This window comes from Gambusia affinis, linkage group LG18 (genome assembly GCF_019740435.1).
Source record: "Gambusia affinis linkage group LG18, SWU_Gaff_1.0, whole genome shotgun sequence".
NCBI lineage: Eukaryota > Metazoa > Chordata > Actinopteri > Cyprinodontiformes > Poeciliidae > Gambusia > Gambusia affinis.
In genome coordinates this window covers 8,167,742-8,185,450 of record NC_057885.1, presented here as the reverse complement: position 1 = coordinate 8,185,450, position 17,709 = coordinate 8,167,742, and the positions used below count along the sequence as shown (strand labels likewise).

At 39.7% G+C, this 17,709-nt stretch overlaps 2 protein-coding genes across 4 annotated transcripts; one reads left to right on the top strand and one right to left on the bottom strand.

Moving 5' to 3' along the window:
- Positions 1-1,077: 1,077 nt before the first annotated feature.
- Positions 1,078-8,764, bottom strand: si:dkey-171c9.3 (A-kinase anchor protein 11). 2 transcript variants are annotated; one of them, XM_044097013.1, is made up of 2 exons: positions 8,284-8,764; positions 1,078-3,520 (listed from the first exon to the last, which is right to left on the bottom strand). In XM_044097013.1, exons 1-2 carry the CDS (start codon positions 8,512-8,514, stop codon positions 2,639-2,641), a joined length of 1,113 nt encoding a protein of 370 aa, XP_043952948.1. In that variant the 5' UTR covers positions 8,515-8,764; the 3' UTR covers positions 1,078-2,638. The 2 variants fall into 2 exon arrangements, with proteins under 2 accessions (XP_043952948.1, XP_043952949.1); XM_044097014.1 differs by lacking the exon at positions 8,284-8,764 and adding an exon at positions 5,502-5,606.
- Positions 8,765-10,793: 2,029 nt separating this feature from the next.
- Positions 10,794-16,350, top strand: ccnb3 (cyclin B3). Of its 2 annotated transcripts, none has more exons than XM_044097012.1 (12): positions 10,794-10,952; positions 11,176-11,304; positions 11,444-11,527; positions 12,338-12,450; positions 12,535-12,700; positions 13,281-13,379; positions 13,468-13,560; positions 13,694-13,831; positions 13,925-14,080; positions 14,195-14,344; positions 15,547-15,677; positions 15,772-16,350. In XM_044097012.1, exons 2-12 carry the CDS (start codon positions 11,221-11,223, stop codon positions 15,842-15,844), a joined length of 1,287 nt encoding a protein of 428 aa, XP_043952947.1. In that variant the 5' UTR covers positions 10,794-10,952; positions 11,176-11,220; the 3' UTR covers positions 15,845-16,350. The 2 variants fall into 2 exon arrangements, with proteins under 2 accessions (XP_043952947.1, XP_043952945.1); XM_044097010.1 differs by having other exon boundaries at positions 10,802-10,952; positions 11,173-11,304.
- The last annotated feature ends 1,359 nt before the right edge of the window (positions 16,351-17,709 follow it).

The following is a 17,709-nucleotide window of genomic DNA, read 5'->3' as shown; positions in this document are numbered from 1 at the left end:
AGTAATTTCTTTCCAGTGTTTTGTACCTGTGGCACATCTAAAAACTGCGGGACAGTCCTCAAGATCCCTGGAGGACTGTAGTTTGACACCCCTGATGTAAATGATCTGTTTTGAGGAAGAGATTAACCCACTTGTCAATATTGAGCTTTGATAAATGGGATAAGTAAACGATGACTCACCATGCATTTTCCATAAATGTTGCGTGACCTTTCCAATCACTTCATTCAGATTCTTGAATTTGAATGAAGTGATTGGAACCAAACATTCCTTCTTCTGTTTATGAAAGAATGGGTTGCTTTCATGAGCTGGGTGGCTTGTGCCGTGCAATAACTCCATTTGCAAAAGAAATCCCAAATATTCAGCTGTCAACTGTTGGTGGTTTCGTTGTAAAGTAAAGGAGCAAAGGCAACGCGGCCATGGAGTGGCAGGTTATGTAAAACCACAGAGTGGAGACAGTGAATGCTGAACGACGTTGCCAACTGCCTCCAGAGTCAGTGACTACAGACCAATAAATGTGGCGAGGCCTTTGATTAGCTTAAAAATGGTACATAGAGTACTTCATGGGTTTGGATGGAACGACAATTTACATTACCAAGAGCAATAAAGAGCTGGATTCAATGGTGCAAAGCATACTGCCGCTGGATTCAGCTAGAAGAGTAGAGATGGGTTTCATAGAAAGACGAATTGCTCTTTTCTGTCAGGCAGCCCAGTGGAATATTCTGGGTTGATACTTGTCAAGACAATGTTACGTCCTGATTACAGTCTGCCGATTGTAAAGTGGGAGGGATGGGGGTAAAGAGGTTTTGAAGCACATAAAGACATTTTTGACAATTTGCTGATCATCTTTGTGAGAACAGTTTGGGGATGGTGCTTCCTGTTCCAACATGTCTGTAGACCTAGTTCACTGTTCAGAAAGACGCAACTGAGAAAGTCTGCGCACAGGTCTGACCCTGACTTAACTAAACAGACCACCTTTGGGAAGAAAATGTCCAACATCAGTGCCTGACCCCTCAAATACTCTCTTCAACGAACGGTCAAAAATATCCACACATAGACATTTACAATCTGTTCGCTTAATCATTTTTCAATCCATTTCACCCTTTATTCAACCTAAAATGATCTTTTTCACAAAAAGTTCCTGACCAAGACCGTACATCAAAATTGGCTTAACACAAAATTTTAAATACCAACACATACAATATAAGTTGTAAAAGCAGAATGTGAGGAGAGCACCCAGCCTTGACCATAAAAATAATTCAGACTGTGTGCCATGCTTGGTGGAATAAATATTTCTCCGATGTGTTGCATGCAGCTCTACTTTTTCTTATGAACCCAACTAATATAGAACTGTTCAGCAAAAGAAATGTAAAACAAACCAAACACATCCTGCATATTTTAAATTAGATACATGAAACACATTCAATTTACACTCTTTCAAATTAAGACAATTGTTAGTTTGCTTTTCTTTTCTTAAAGAAAAGAAAGCTTTCTATCCATACAAGCTGGTCCTTTTCGGATCTGGCTGAAAACATGCCAGAACTTTTCTCCTGCGCTGCCATCTACAGGGGATGTACTGCAATAGGTGCTGGATCCCTGTGGCTGCATGAGCTACACCAAAGTACTACATCTGTTTTGGACTGGCACCATTATTTGGGCTCAGTAGGGCAAAGCCACAAATATAGCCATTAGCACATTAGCTTTGAGAGAAACTAGCTTTATTTAGAAATACATTCATGGGGCCAAAAAAGGAAGTCAGAATACTAAACAATATGACAGAAACCAAACTAAAAGGAACATTTCCTTTTAGAGGTTAGGTAGGAGCAGCACTTATCTGTTCTGCAGTAAATAAATCCTGGCATTTTATTTTATAAAAATCCAGATTAGCTTGTCCCCTGGGCTAAAGCTACAAGCTAGCCAGCGCGGGCCCAAGGTCAACACATAGTTTATCATCTTAAAGCAATTCCGGTTGTGAAAACTGTTGTAGCAGTTCATGTCGATGCTATTTTGTGAGCTTGTGGTCGTGTTCGCAGCCTGAAGCCATTAGCATCAAACAGATGAGTGTTACACAGAAAATGAAGGCAGGAAACGGTGCGCGACCAAACATCTTCCTTTGTGAAACGTACCAAAAACAAAACATTTGAGGTTGGGTTTTGTTTTTTTTGATTGTGGGAAAACAAAACAAATCGATCAGAAAAGTACATTTGCGTAAAAATCAATCCACCACGGTTTACATGCACACTGAGAAGATTTCTGCTTTTGCATGTCTTTTGTGGTTACTCTGACTGGAAAGAATTCAGGTGGTTTCACAATGGAAGAACACTGGTGGCGTACTACCTCCGACCTATATCTCTTTTTCAAATAATCATTGGCTTCTCTGCAAGTAGACGCCTACTGCAGATACAGTGAAAACGCTCTGAACAAATTAATGAAGTACCATTTACATTAACCCTATATTTGACTGGAGAGGTTTTAAGAGGGGAAGAAGTCCACGTATGTCTTGATCCCTTTCAGAGTAGCTCATATCTTTAGCCGCAATCTGAATTTTCACTGAATTAAGATGCCAAAAGGGTTATCTCCTGATGATGAAATATTACCTAATCGAAACATTTACACGTCAAAACTCCTTAACAGACACGTACTAGTCAGATAGGAGGTCACATTTCGTTTTATCCAGCGAGGAAGTGATGATTGTTTCAGCCAGTTGGTAAGCCAGCTGATGAAGATCGCTTTCATCCGACCCCTGCTGCTTGTTTTTCACGTTCAAGACCCAGCTTAACACATCACTCGACAGAACCTCTGCGAAAGCCTCCACTCCGGCTCCGTGCGCCTGCAGGCCGTCTCTCACCAGGTCGTTTGTAGACAGGGAATGCATCAGATGCTCCATCAGTTCCACCTGAGCGTCACTGATCTCACCGCCCGAGTTGTCCTCCTTGTCTTTCGGAGTCGGTGGAGGAGGAGAGGGCAGGAAGACGTTTGCCAGCCCCCCCTTGAGCTTCCGAGCGAAACTGTTCCTGCTCCGCTCCAGCTCCGGGATGAGGGGGGTGGTCGGAGGGGCATCTGGGTAGTCGAGGGAACCCACAGCAGGAAGGCCCGATTGGTACAGAGGTGGATGGTTGGACTGAGAGTTTCTGTGAGTCTGTAATTCCCTTAAGGAAATCATCTCTAGTTCCAACAGGTCCTCTTCTTCTCCGGATGCGTCCACCGGGGGGCCATTTTCAGCCTCTTCACAATCGTTCTTTTCAACATCTGGTGGTGGATATTGAGGCAAGCAGACGTCTTTCAGAGCAACCTCAACTATTGCTAATGCCAACTCCTCGGCTAAGATCTCCGGTGTTTGAATAGGTTGTAGCACCTCAGGTTCCAACTTTTCCATTTGTTCTAGAGAGGAGAGGATTATGCTCTCTGCCAGATTTTGGGCGAACTCGTCCAGAACGTCGGCATACATGAGGATTCTTTCGCCAGAGGTTTTGGGAATGGGTCCTCGCCACTTTGAGTCTGCGCTTAGAGACTGCATTGGATCCTGCGAAGATAGAGACAATAAGCTACAATGCCTTCCTAAAGAATCCATGTTGAACTTTTGCAGACTTGGTCACATTACATCCTCAAACTTTAATGTATTTTTGGAGATTTTATGTGATAACCCAACACAAAGTACAACACAAGTCTTCAGTAAAAGCTAAAGAAAAAAGGTTTGTATAAAGAAAAGTTAGTTTTACTTTTCGTCAATACTCTTAGTGAGTACTTTGTAGGAATACACTTAGTTTCAGTTTTTTGGGGGGTTTTTTCTACCAGCTTTCAACATTTAAAGACCTTTTCATGCATGTTTCTCTGCGAAGCTCAATAAAATTGCATAGAGGACATTTCTAAACATTAATTTTCTATTTTTTCCCAAATTTTCATTGACTCTTACGTCTGAACTTTGGCTTTGCCACTTTAACACATGAACGAGCTTTGATCTGAACTGTTTCCATCTATCTTTGCGTCAACGAAGCACCTTGTTAGTTAGAAACAAACGTAAGTTTGTTAATGTCTGAGCAGTTCTCCTAATAAGAGCTCTTATGGCTTTTTTCCATAAGAGAGATGTTTTCATGGTTCTTCCACGCGAGCAAGATTTTAAGATTATATACCAGTGGCCCAATCCGAAGGTATTTTGTTGCACCGAGTTTCATTTTGGGACATTCTTTTCGTGAACTGATTTGAAACTGATTCGTGTTGTTCTTTCAGGTAAAATTCAAACGAAATGCAAGTTTGTGACGGTATTTCGTCAAAATATGGAAGAGTTCAAGTCCAACATTTGCATGGCACTATGTGAATTTTAGCATTTAAACATTCCCAGAGCTTTTACTTTTATAGAAAGAATTGAGCCAAACATTTTTGTTTGAATGGTTTGGCTGCAATATTTCTCATTAAAAGCAAAAAAAAAAAAAAAAAAAAAAGAGTACAGTTAAAGCATAGCAGGATGCAAATGGCGCCTCTGCTCTCTTCAGGGTCTTCGTCTGCTTTGTTTTAGAGAAGAAAATAAAAAAAAGATGATAATCTATGAATTGACAGAAAGCCTGAAGAAACTTCAAAAGAGAGAATTGAGTCAGGAATCTTTCAAAGCAAGAGAAAGACCAGAGGAACAGAGAGAAAAGGAAGTCCCCCTCTGAAGCTTAGGATGGAAAGTAAGATAAGGGCCTCAACCACAGCCTGTCACCAGATGAGCTGTCAGCCAGTCCGGATGTGACAGGCAGGAAGTTCAGTTCAAAATTGCTTCGGCTCAAATTGCTGGCCTTGGCGACAGCAGCAACCTGTCACTCTGTGGAGCTTTTGCCATTCCGGTGAATTAGGCTGGGAAAGCTGGAAAACCTCTCATGGGAAAAACATCCAAATGTTTCGTCAAGACCAAGTAGGGTGTTGGCTGGCTCTGAAATATATTTTATGCAAACAATAACACATTTAGTCCTAAATGGTGTCACAGATCTACACGGTCTGCATGGCATCGATCAACCGAGGAGGAGAAAGTTTTCTAAATGTGGGATTGTTTTGATCTTATCACAGAATGAGGTAAATTATTATTCTGTTCTCATTTTCACTTTTGATAATTTCTCTTTTGGATTATTCCAGTTCTTTTCTACAGGATATTTGAGTTAGTTTACATGAATTAACTTTCATTTATATTGTAGGTGAAGTAGGGATTTGCTCCCAGGTTTTGTTTTACTGTAACCGGAGCTTTTCCACGATGCTGAGGCTTCATCGCCCAGCATGAGGGGGGATGAATCGGCTAACTCTGTGATAAACCCTGGTGTTTGCAGAAAGCAGACGATGGAACTGGACCTTCAACTCAACCATCTGCTCCCAGTTCAGGTTTGTCACGATTGTTAATTGTGTTTATTTGTATTTTAATGCAAGTGACTCTAGGTATTTACAATAAATTATTAACACTGGTGCATTTTATTTTCTCCTCCGATGACAACCTGCGGCAGCAGCTGATGTTTCTAAATAAAAACATGCAAATGAACCTTGTTCAGTTTCCAGTCTTCATTGAATTTGCCTGCAATGACTTTTTAAGTCTAGCAGATGTCACTCTGAATGACACACTTCCAACGCAGCGTCGACACAGTTTGGGAAACGTGCCACACGCCCCATGAGGCCTCATCTGCCCATCACTAATGGAGAGAGAGAAAATAGAGTGGAGGGAGAATCCAGACTCCAGGCGCAGAAGAGAATGCTCCATCCCCAAAAAGGACAAGACAGTCTCACCAATTTTTTTTTGTTCCTCAATTGCTGTGTAATTAGATGAAGAGAGTAGATTCACAAAAAGATTAGGCCTCAAAATACATAAGAAAACACAATTAAATAACATTAAGGAGCCAGGTCAAACTAGTGGCAGGAGATGTTTTCTGACGTGTCTTTCTGTCCGAAACCCAAGGCTTAGTTGACGGACTCACTTTGGAAATCAGAGGCAGTAGCTGTTTTTCCTTTGCGCAGTTAGACGTTTCGAAAGTAAATTTGCTTAATGGAAACACGCCAATTTAGAAAACACTCTCATTGTTCAATAAAAAGATTTGGCAAACAACCGGATGTTGTCACTGGCGTAAACCACGAAGAGCAAGAACACAGGAAGTAGTTGAATGATGATGCGGCAGGTTTTGTAATGACTTATTGCGTGAACAAACTTATTCACTTGTGATTTTAATTGCTTTTCTTGTTCAATGGCACAATTGTAAAGTTGTGTTTTTTTGACTGTTGACAACGTTTTGTGCACATTTGTAAAGGAAATGCAGCAATAGAGGCAGGATAAACAACCAATAATATACTGGTCTTAATCACAAAGGACTCAGTACCCACAAACTTACAGTTGTGCATTATTATTATTTTTCTATTGATAGCAATATTTTCATATGTGCAGACTAGTGAGAAATTTCTTGCCCAACTGGTTGTGTGTTTCTCTGTCAATACCAAGAACAGTAGTTCTTCATATTAATGGGCAAACTTTTTTTTGTAGCCAAATCAGTCAGATTTCTATTTTTATGATTCTTTCTCTGACACTGTTGCGAGAATTGATTGTCTTCCAAAATGAACAATGAGGTCATTTTTGGTTTTATGACAACATGTGCCTCTAAATCTTTGGGGAAGCATTATAAAATGACGAATTGGTTAGACCTTACAAAACCAGGTTCCGCTAACAACATAGCTCCAAGGTGTCAAACTAGCGCAGCGGATCGTAAATAAAAAATGAGACTGGTGTAAAGTTAGTTTTTGGTTTGTAGATGTTAATTTTTAAAGCTAGACTTAATTTACAACACGTTTGGCCAGTATACTTGAAGCGAAATACAACAGCATGAACAAAATGGGCTGACTCTCGAGAACCAAGCTAATCTAAACAAAACCGCTTTGCTAGGCTAGCACAACAAAGTGTAAATAAACGATGACAGAGCTGTAGAGTTTCTTCCTACTTTTTGAACCTTAATTTTAAGGTAAAGTAAGTTTACAAAAATGTGGGCCTCTAGTAACATAAAGAAAAATCAATGAGATGTCAAAACGTGCTAATTCTCAAAAAAAAAAAAAAAAAAAGAGGAAAGGCTGTCAAGCTAGCATCACAGATCCAAAATAAGTAATAAAGAAACTCTAAAGTTACTTTTCGTAACTTTTTGTAGATGGTCATTCCTTTTTAGCTAAGGTAAGGGAAAGAGAAGGGAGACACCTAAATTTCGCACTTTTGAAAGATAAGACTACAGTGTAGGTTTTTCTTTAGATAAACTTAAACTAAGCGCAGATTACAATGGAACCGTCTACACGTAATGTCTTTATTATTCTGTAAACTTTAGCAGCAAGCTTTTATGGCAAACTAAGACAAAAACAGTACATCTTTCCCTTTCCCATCTTCCTCCACTGGAAACTAGCATTTCGAGTTTCGCCAGAGGCGGCCTGGGGTTTTTAATACCACAAACCAGTCGCTCACAGCAAACACGTTTCCAACATTTTAATGTTGTTGTCCGATCAGTCGATCTCCACCTGCTTTCGAAACATACAGACCGCAGAACGGGCAAGATGCAGAGTGAAGAGCAGATGTGGAGCGAATGACGGCAAGAACAAAGGATGTTTTCTCCTGACAACGCGAGTTGTACACTCTGATGAGGTAGAGGAGCGTCTGTCTGTTTGGGACGCCTCCTCGTTATATTATACGACCCCAAACATAAAGTGTCGATACTGAGCATTGTGTCGTTCATTTAATGACACCAGTTTGCCTCTGTTGGGGTTTTCACAAGCAACCAAATGCACTGCGTATGCAGCAAGTACCAAGGCAGTTTTAAGTGTGCTTGGTGTTTGGCTGAAACTTCATTTGACCTTTAAAGAAGGCTTTATTTTTTTCCTCTTTCTTTCCCACTGGTTCATCTGTTGAGTGGGGGCGAGGGGAAAATAAAACCTCTTCTGCAAGAAGCTATTTTAGGTTTTTGTGAATATCCCAAGCCACCATTTCCTTCAGAAAAAAACAAAAAAGAAACTGACTGAAAATAAATTCAAAAATGCCTCAAATAAATGTTAATAAGCACATATTAACATTCACTTAATGTTAATATGTGAAATAGGCTGTCGGAACTAAAAAGAGATAGATTATGTTAGGAGTGGAAGATAGAAAAGGCAAGGAAAATTTTAAGAGATATTAAGTGAAAATACAGAAGGGATCCTGAGAGTCAACTTGATGTACGATATGTTACATATACGAAGCTTAAAACAGAAAAAGAAAGACACGTGAAGCAACAGACAGTCTGAACTCCATCGGCATGTAGGCGAACTTACCACATTGGAGCTTGGTGCACAATCTTCAGTGTAAATGGGTGACATGGGGAAGGGTTCACCAGTTTTGCTCACTTCCTGTAAGTTTCTGTAAACGTACTTGTGCATGGGAGGAGCCAGTTTAAGAAATTTACAGCACTGAGAAAAAAATAGGAAGTGGCAGAGGACTGCCTTGTACCGTCGACGGGTTCCGTTGACGTTTCTTTTTGCTTGGTTGAAATTTAGAGAGCACATGTTTTTTAAGAACACATTTGTTTCCGTTTTTGTTTAAGTTTGCATCTGTAATTATTCATTTTTCTCTGTGGGCATTCAATGTCCTAAGTTTGATAAATATGTAAAAAATAAAAGAGTAAAATCAAGAAACCGGCTTCTAGTTGACGAGAGATGACGCTGCATGTCATCACCTTTATATAAAAAATAATGGGCTGAGTCGTTGTTTTGTTAAAAGAGATTTGTTTTTTATTTGCCTGAAAGGCTTTTTGGAAAAAAGGGTTGTCGATTTTTTTTTTTTGTTTGTTTCAGAATTGCTTTTGGAAAGAAAAAATAATTATTTTAGGAAGGTTTGGATATGAAACACCAAATTCTTCCTCTCGTGCATAACATGGTGGAAACCCGAGAAAAAAGTACTGAGAGAAATAAGGAGGAGAAAGTAAGAGGAAAAGTTGGTTATGGAGGCCTAATCCTGTCATAATTAGGTATAAGTACATAAATAAATAAATGTTCAACAAAGCACATGTTTAAGTTTTTAAAGGTTTAGGTAGTCACTTTTCACACATGGCTGCGTAGGTTTGATTTTTTTTTTCCTCCCACAATAATAAACACTTTAATTTAAAAGCTGCCTTTTTATGTTTGTTTTTTGTGTGTGTGTGTGTTGTCTTTGACTCATATCTAAATTGGTTTGATTTTCAGGAACACTTGAAGTGTGACAGATCTGCAAAAACAACAACAAAAAAATGACACTTTTTCACACCATCATATTAGATGTGTTTCCTGTAAAAGAACAAAATAAAACTAACTAAAATAAAGCTCATTATTTTTGCTTTTGGCTACAGTGAATACAAAGCAGAATAAGCAGAGGAAACTAAAACCGTTGGCGAAGATTTGTAGATCCCTGGTTTGTGCTTTCCACATCTGGCTAGTGATGCGGTTCTACGTCCCAAATGCATTACAGTAGCTCCCCTTGAACCGTTTCTACCAAAAAAATAAAATAAAAAAACCCCTCTGAACCTCACATCCAAACACCGCCCAGTTAGCCTATATATTTTTGTATCAAACGCTCTGCGGAGTTAGGTACATTAAATGATGTATGTTGAGGGTTTGCACAGAGAAGACATAAGTCTTTCTCACAGGTCAAAGAAAAAAATGTCTTGGTTTTAGCTTAAATTTATTTCTATCCACATAAGACAAAAAATGAAAAATAAAAGAATTGACAGCCTCAGTTCTTGATACTCTGACAAGAATCCAAACTTCTGGCAGTGGGATGTTTGTTTGCTGCCAGTTTCCTCTTTTTTTCCATCTTCACCTGTCCTTGGAGTGTACACAAAATTTCATGACCATCCATTATCTAGACTGCTGACGCAACTCCTCTGTGTTTCTACGTCCCAACAGGCCAATCATTATTCTTTATTCCTGGAAACACTTGCAACACCCTCAACCTGTGATAAAGATGTGTAAAAACACAAAGTTTAAGACATCCTATTTTGTCGGTTGTTGTTTTTTTTGCAAAAGGATTGTTCTTCTTGTTTTTGACATGTATGAAATGATAAATAAATTACTTGTGTCTTTTTTTCTGTCACCTTTTACTCTATCATATTTACGCTACAGAATATTTGGATGAATATTTGAAAGGTCTTAGAATTAACTCACCCCATCTCAAATTCATATTTCTTCCATTCAATGACTAAACAAACAAATGAAAAGTATGTATTTTAAAATAAGTGTAATAATTTGATTTCAGTGTAGTGAATATGTTTCCTCTCAGCAATTAAAAAGTACATCTGAACCTGAAAGAAATCGTAAGACGCCCTTTGACAAGTTTAAAGTAGATTGATTTATTTACTCTTTACCTGAACGATAGCAGGTAGACGGAGAACACGTGTATGTGTGTGTGTCCAATGATGACAAGTTATTGGTATTTAAAACCTCCCCGAACAAAATAGCAACAAATCTTTTAAGGCGTGAATTTCTATTGGTTGTCATGAGGTTTGAATACCTTTAGAGCTCTTTTTTTAGGTGTGTTTGTTGTCGAACAGACGGGTGCATCGTCATTTTCAGAAACATGTGGCATTTAGAAAGGAACAGTCATTGCTTGTATAAAAGAGTTTCTTTTATACATTAAATGTTAGCAATTAAAATACCCCGACAATGATTTTTGAAAATATATTTTTGGGCTAAAGCACGTTAATTAGATGTTGTTTCCTTAACTGCGCGATAGTGCACCGGTAGGAGCTGGTACTTATAACCAGCGCTCCTTATCAACTGCATTCTGTTCCGCTTCCTGATTGGTCCGTTTGGCTCAAATTCTAGCCAATGAAAGCAAGGCGCAGGAAATTCAGATCCTCAGCTGAAAACGCTGCCGACTGTGAAGCATCGCTACTAAATTGGAATAAATATTCCTGAAAAGGCTACTCTCAGCTGTCTAAACTGGATTTAACAGTGCGAAGCACGCTAAGGTAAGGCTAAATTTTGGCGTCTTCGAGCCCAGAGCCTCTTCGAGGAAACCCCGCCCGTCATGCAAGCTCAGCCACGGAGACTCCCTTTCATGCGAGCGAGTTTAAATTAACCCCTGAGCCTAAGCCGTGAAGAGTTTTTTTTATATATATATTTTATTTTTTGCTTTGTTTTTGGTGTAAGTGCGCCATTTTCTGCTTTCCTTGTATGCAATCCGAACAGCAGCGGCGACTGGACAGTTGTTTTCGTGGGACAAAGGTGAACGAAGCCATGCCTTTCACCAGAGGGAAGAAATCCAAAGAGGCCGCAGGAAACAAGGCATCCAAGGTGAATGCAGCAGCCTCGGAGAACCAGGTGAGGGGACTGGGCAACAGAAATCTCCCTTTAAGTCGCCAACAAAGCATGCAACGCAACAGTATGACCGTGCACGTATTACAACGATGCAATGCATGCAAGATGATTTGCTTGCTTTGTTGTGCTGCTTGCGCTTCAGGAAGAGACCACTCAGGTGAAGCGGTCCTCGTCTCCTCCTCATGGAGCTCCCAAGAAGAGGACTGCCTTCATCGACATCACCAATGTGAGTTCTGTGTCTTTCTTTAGAGAAATGTAGCAATTTGCTGTCTCGGCCTGAACAGTAGCATTAAAACTAGGCGCAACATGTTACCTGGAAGAGAAGCAATGTATCAAGTATTGGCGAGGAGATAATTACTACTTTTACTTATTTTATTTATTAGAAAAATCATTAAAATATTGTACCAAAACAGAACCCTAGTATTATGTCACAGATGTGCAAATGTTGCCATCATTTGGTGTAACTTTACTTTTTTGTGATGCACTGACTACAATGTAGTGTTCACTCAAGATAAAAATTTTTTTTATTATTATTTGGGTTCCAGCGCTATGCTTTAATAAATGCTGCGTTCCAGTTGCCTCGGAACTCGGAGCTGGGTTTGACGTCAAAACCCGACGTAAGGCGTCCCTGTCAAAAAGTCGCATTTTCAACATGGCGCTGCCCAGAGATGATGATCGCAGTACCTCTTACAAACATTTTAAACTCTTCGTATGAAACACCACTTTTAATTTGTTCATATTAGAGGTGCTACATGCAACAATATTTTTTTAAACTCCTTTTTATACATGTGTGTGTAAAATAAACATGTCCCCATCACACCTTACTGTTGGGGAGTTGCTCCATATTGAAACACAAAGTTTATGGTAACTGAGGGTGTAGTTATCACTACTCTGTGTGTGGATAAGTAGAGTTAACTTGATCTATATAAAATTCTTCTTTTACACTTTGACAACTCCTCGGGACAGTATTTTATTTATGTCACATGTTTGCACTTCAGATATTACTTCTTGAAATTCTCATCCAATCTGTCTCCAGGCTCACAAGGTGACGATCAGCCTTCCAGGTAGGAAGAGGGAGGCGGCAAAGAAAGTTGACAAGAAGACCAACTCTTCCTCGGTGCTGTCAAAGAATCAAACAAACCTACAAAAGTACTTTTTAAAGACCTTCTGGGTTTATTTTCTGTCGTTCTTCTTGCCCGTTGCCTTTACCTCCGAGCCTCTCGCCTCCTGCAGGTCGTCATCCGTGAGCTCCGAGGGATCACCGGCCGAGAAAGAAAGGTCCGATGTAGAGGAGAAGAACGAGGAGCCGCAGAGCGATGACTCGTCTCCGGCAGAAGAACCTGTAGATGTTTCGTCCTCTGCTGCCCGGGAGGTGCCGGCACACATCCAGAGGCAGCCTGTAAGAAGAGGCGCGCAGTTCTGAAACTACGTTCACACGGCAGGTCTTGATGCTCGACTCCGAAAAGCGACGCGCGTGCGCAGGAGAACGTTGACATCACATGGCAGCATTATTACTTCATGGAAGTAATAATGGACGGAGTTGTTTATGGATCCACTTCGAAAGTTTAATCAGTAATGGGAACTGACGGTATCATGACAAGATGACAGAAGCTAATGGAAAAGCACAACTACGAGCAATGGTCTTGTGGATCATCGACGGCAATGTCAGTGGAGGATGTGCAGTCAGAGCTAACGGTGGTGTGATGCGCTTCAGTGTCCATAAGTTCATAATTATAATTTTCAGTCGCCGTTTATGTCCGGATTTACTGAGCCTGGCTTCCTCTGATTCATAATAATTGCACACATCTCATCAGTGACGTTAAAATGCGACATGACCATGCAAAGATTGGAATCGATCCGTTCAGTTGGGGGTGTAAAAGCCAGATTTGGGTCGTTTTTGCCTGCTGTGTGAACGTAGCCTAAAGTTGGGTAAAAATAAGCCTCGTGGTTTTAACTCCACATTCCTTCGACTTGTACAGATCCCAGCAGAGTTTGACATCGACTCTGATAACTCTGAAGACTGTTACATGTGTCCTGAGTATGCGAAGGATATCTTCGACTATCTTAAAAAGAGAGAGGTGAGGGAACTCTAGAAAACCTTTAACATTGAGTATTTGTGTCTTTTGTTGTTAGTTCAGCTCCATAATCCTCATTGTTCACTTTCAGGAAAGGTTTGTTCTTTCCAACTACATGGACAAGCAGCCCTACCTGAGCCCAGACATGAGGGCGATCCTGATCGATTGGCTGGTTGAAGTCCAGGTGATTCATTCAGCCAGTGTGTTTGCCAGAAAAGATTAGAGAGTCTTTAGATCTTAGAAAAACATTTTGATAACTTGAACAGCGGTTGCCTTTCTGATCTCTTCATCCTGTTTTGTTTTTTTTTCTCGCGTAGGAGAACTTTGAGCTGTTCCACGAGACTCTCTACTTGGCTGTGAAGTTGACAGACCATTACTTGTCAGAAGTCCCCATCCACAGGGACATGTTGCAGCTCGTCGGTTCTACCGCCCTGCTGATCGCCTGCAAATTTGAGGTGAGAATTATTCAAAAATTATTTTTTTTTTCAGCTGGTTTGAAGTGACATTTCACTTTGAACCGTTTTGAGTCTTTTCGTCGTTGGTTGCAGGAGCGCTGCCCGCCTCCCGTCGAGGATTTCCTCTACATCTGCGACGATGCTTACAAACGGCGCGAGCTCATCAGCATAGAAGCCAACATCCTGAAAACACTGTCGTTCGACATCAACATTCCCATTCCGTATCGGTTCCTCAGACGCTACGCCAGGGTGTGTAGGCTTTAGCCGTAAATGTTGTTGTACGGCAGAGCGATTGAAGACTTCAGGTCTAACATGGCTTACCTTTTATTTATTTTTCATTTTTTCTTTGTTCTCCCCCTGCAGTGTGTGAATGTCGGCATGGACACGCTGACTCTGGCTCGCTTCTTCTGTGAGATGAGTCTGATGGAGATAGACTTTGTGCTGGAGCGGGGCTCTCGGCTGGCGTCAGCCTGCCTGCTGATGGCGCTGGTCACTAAAAACCTGGGAGGATGGGTAAGCTACCTCCAGCTGAGACAAAAACTTAAACCGCGGCTGCTCTTGCTTTGCCTGTTGTTTTGAATCGGTGACAGATTTCAGAGCAGAAATTAGCCCAAATTTTAACTGTACTCTTTTCTTTTCTTTAATGGGTTTCTCCTGTTTGGGCTTTTTTGATCATGAACTGAATCTTCTGCGTGTATATCAGCAATTAGGATTAGTAACGTCCTTGTATATGGGATATATTCAGAAGTTCCCTGATAGGATGCGTCCAAACTCGGGGGCTGCATCCTTCAAAGTCTGTATTTGAAAGCCGATTACGTATTGCCTTTTATATCAGTCAACATCGATTAATTGCGTTTTTTAGTTTTAAAGATCTGAAATATTGAAAAATTGGTGCTGTTTTGTCTCCACATTTCTTTTTAAGCAGTTTAGTTATGATTTTTTTTTAAGGGCAGTTTTGTTTGCAGACTTCATAATCTGTTTATGGATTCAGTAATGTGAGTTTTATTTCCATTTTAGTGCTTTTTTTTTTTTTTTTTTTTTTTAAGATGGTTAAAATTTCTTCCAGTTCCAATGATTGGTCTTCAGAAAATTAAAGTTTATTAACCTTTGAGAGGGTCAACTTGACAATATTACTGGATAATGGTCTCAAAACAATTGTTGTTTATCACAATAATTTCAATAATTTATCTTCTAGCAAAAATTGTTATTGTGACAGGCCTGCCTACATCCCCCCCTAGAATGGTTAGCGGTTCTAGATTGGATGTCAGTGAAACTATTGACCATTCCTATTGATATTAATACATGTCTGTCGTGTATTAATATTGCTATTGAGTTATTTCTCAGCAATATTGCTGGGAATATTTTGTTGCATCAGTGATGCAACAAAGACTGCGCAAATATGAAGGCTCCTCCCAAAGCATTCTTCTTTTCTCCGGATTTGAAGAACAAGTCTATCATTGACAGCCCAACCTATCCCAATAGTCATTGCAGGCCGAATGGGGAAACTTTTGTTCAACAAAGTGGTGGACGAGGAAGGAGACGAGTGCATCTTATGGAAACATATTAAAATCTAATATTGCAAAGATAGAAGCTTATAATGGTTAAGTGCTAAGAGTTTTTGCCAAAGAACTTTTACAATAGACTGTGAACCTCTCATGAAATGTAAAAACCCCAAAGCTGGATGTAACGTTTCTTCCGTGTTGTCGCTCCTGCAGTGTCCCATCCTGCAGTTCCACTCCGGCTATCAGGTGTCTGACTTGAAGCCTGTGGTCAGAAAGCTCCACTCTATGCTTCAAGCTCCATCCGACGATAACCTGAAAACCATCCGGAACAAATACTCTCATAAGTAAGTTTGCAAAGAAAAATACACTTAGAGGTATTGCTGTTCTGGGCTGGTGGGGTGAATAATACAGAACAATTTTTTATTTTTTTTCCCCCAGGGTATTTTTTGAAGTCGCTTCTCTTCCTTTGGTTGACGTTAATGTCTTGGAGAAAGCCTTGGCCTCTTCGTGAAGATGGAGAAATGGTCTAAAAGACTTAAGTTGAGTGAAACCTCCCATTAGGACAAAAATGTTGTACATAATTTAATGTTTAATATTTATATGTAGTCCAGTTTGTCTTCCATGTGAAGTTGGAAATAAAACCAGTTCTCAAGGAGTGTTCTTTTATGTGGGCATTGTTATTAACATGTTAAACTTGTTTTATCAGTGGATTTGTTTTTTTATATAGGTTTTTATAAGATCTAATAATTAGTAACTAGATTACTAATTATAATTCATTGGTAATCTGTAAACTCCTCTGTGTGTACACTTACTAATGAATTATGCATTGGCCCACTATTTTTAAAAATATTTCAGATATTGTTCACATTAGCAGCTATGCATGCATTTCTGGTTGTACAGTGTTTATCATGTTAAGCTAATGATTTGTATAAAAGAAAACAAAATGCTATTCCTTTGTTGTTTTTTTGTCATGGCTGTCATGCGAAGTCTTAAAATAAAGAAACGTTTTACTCTTTACTCCAATGAATGATTATTTCACTCTTATTTAGACACTTACCGTTTATTACGTTGAGCTTTAAAGTGACTTTAAGTTGCAATTTTTTTTCTAGTGACTGTAATTCTTCTTCTTGTCCACTGGAGGTCGGTGTCACCACATGAATAATTGTGTGTGTTTTCTGACTGACTGGATCACAAAGGGTTGGGAAAGAAACTTGGGAGGTAAAAGGGCTTGTTGCATAAATGCAAATTTATTGGATGTGAAAATGAGACAAAGATTTAAAGATTCTCACCAGTCAAGCTGGGCCTCATTTACCCAGAAAATATTTTGTTTGTCCCAGAATTAGCTTTCACCAACTAAGACTGGTCCTCAACAGATGTTAGCTCTTGGTAGCTAAAATAATTTAAAAACACTAATTGGCTCCTGTTTTTTTTTGTTTTGTTTTTTTTGTTGTTGGTTTGTTGTTTAAACAATTCAGTGTTTTAACCAAACTCAAAATCAGAGGCAGAAGATCATGTTCTGAAGACTATACAACCTGACTTTTATCTTTTACACACATTGTAAAAATGTGTGAGAGGTTGCACTGAAGGTTATTTGCACCCTTATAGGCATTGTGGTGCATTTTGGGATGAGCAGTGTGAACATAACCAGCTGGTGGGTCATTGAGAGAAGATTCTGCAGTGTACCACTTTTGTCTCTTGGGACTTAACCTTGACATGCCTGATCTGAGTTAATTGAATACCTAGCTGTATGCTTAGGGTGATTTTACTGCTGAAAAGTGGAAGAGTAAAATCATTCAAACTACCAGAGTTCACTTCAACTGAACCAAGAGTGAGATTTTTATGCGGACCAGGGTTTGCTTTTTTTTTTTAATTTAATTATACACACGCCCTGCGACAGACTGGCGACCTGTCCAGGGTGAACCCCGCCTCTCGCCCGGAACGTTAGCTGGGGATAAGCACCAGCAACCCTCCAGACCCCATTAGGGACAAAGGGTGAACAGAAAATGGATGGATGGATGGATGGATAATTATACACACCTCCTCAAACAAACCGGACTTTCTAAATGAACTAGAGATTGATTAAATTGGACCAAACAGACTGGTGTGAATGCGCTCTTAAATATTCAACAGTAATACTAACAAGTTTGATTTCAGGATTCCCCTGTATTTAGCTCCATCCATCTTTCCTGTTATCAGTAAAAAGTATTTCCACAACATGCAGTGTGTTTCTGCACTTCCATGTGGGTATCTACTGCTTCTCAAAACAGCCCAAGAAACCCTTAAAAAAAAAAAAGAAAATAGAAAAACCCACCATCAGTTCTTCTTCTTCTTTTTTTTTTTTTTTTACTTAAATTTAAGCAAATGTTTTGCGGGTGT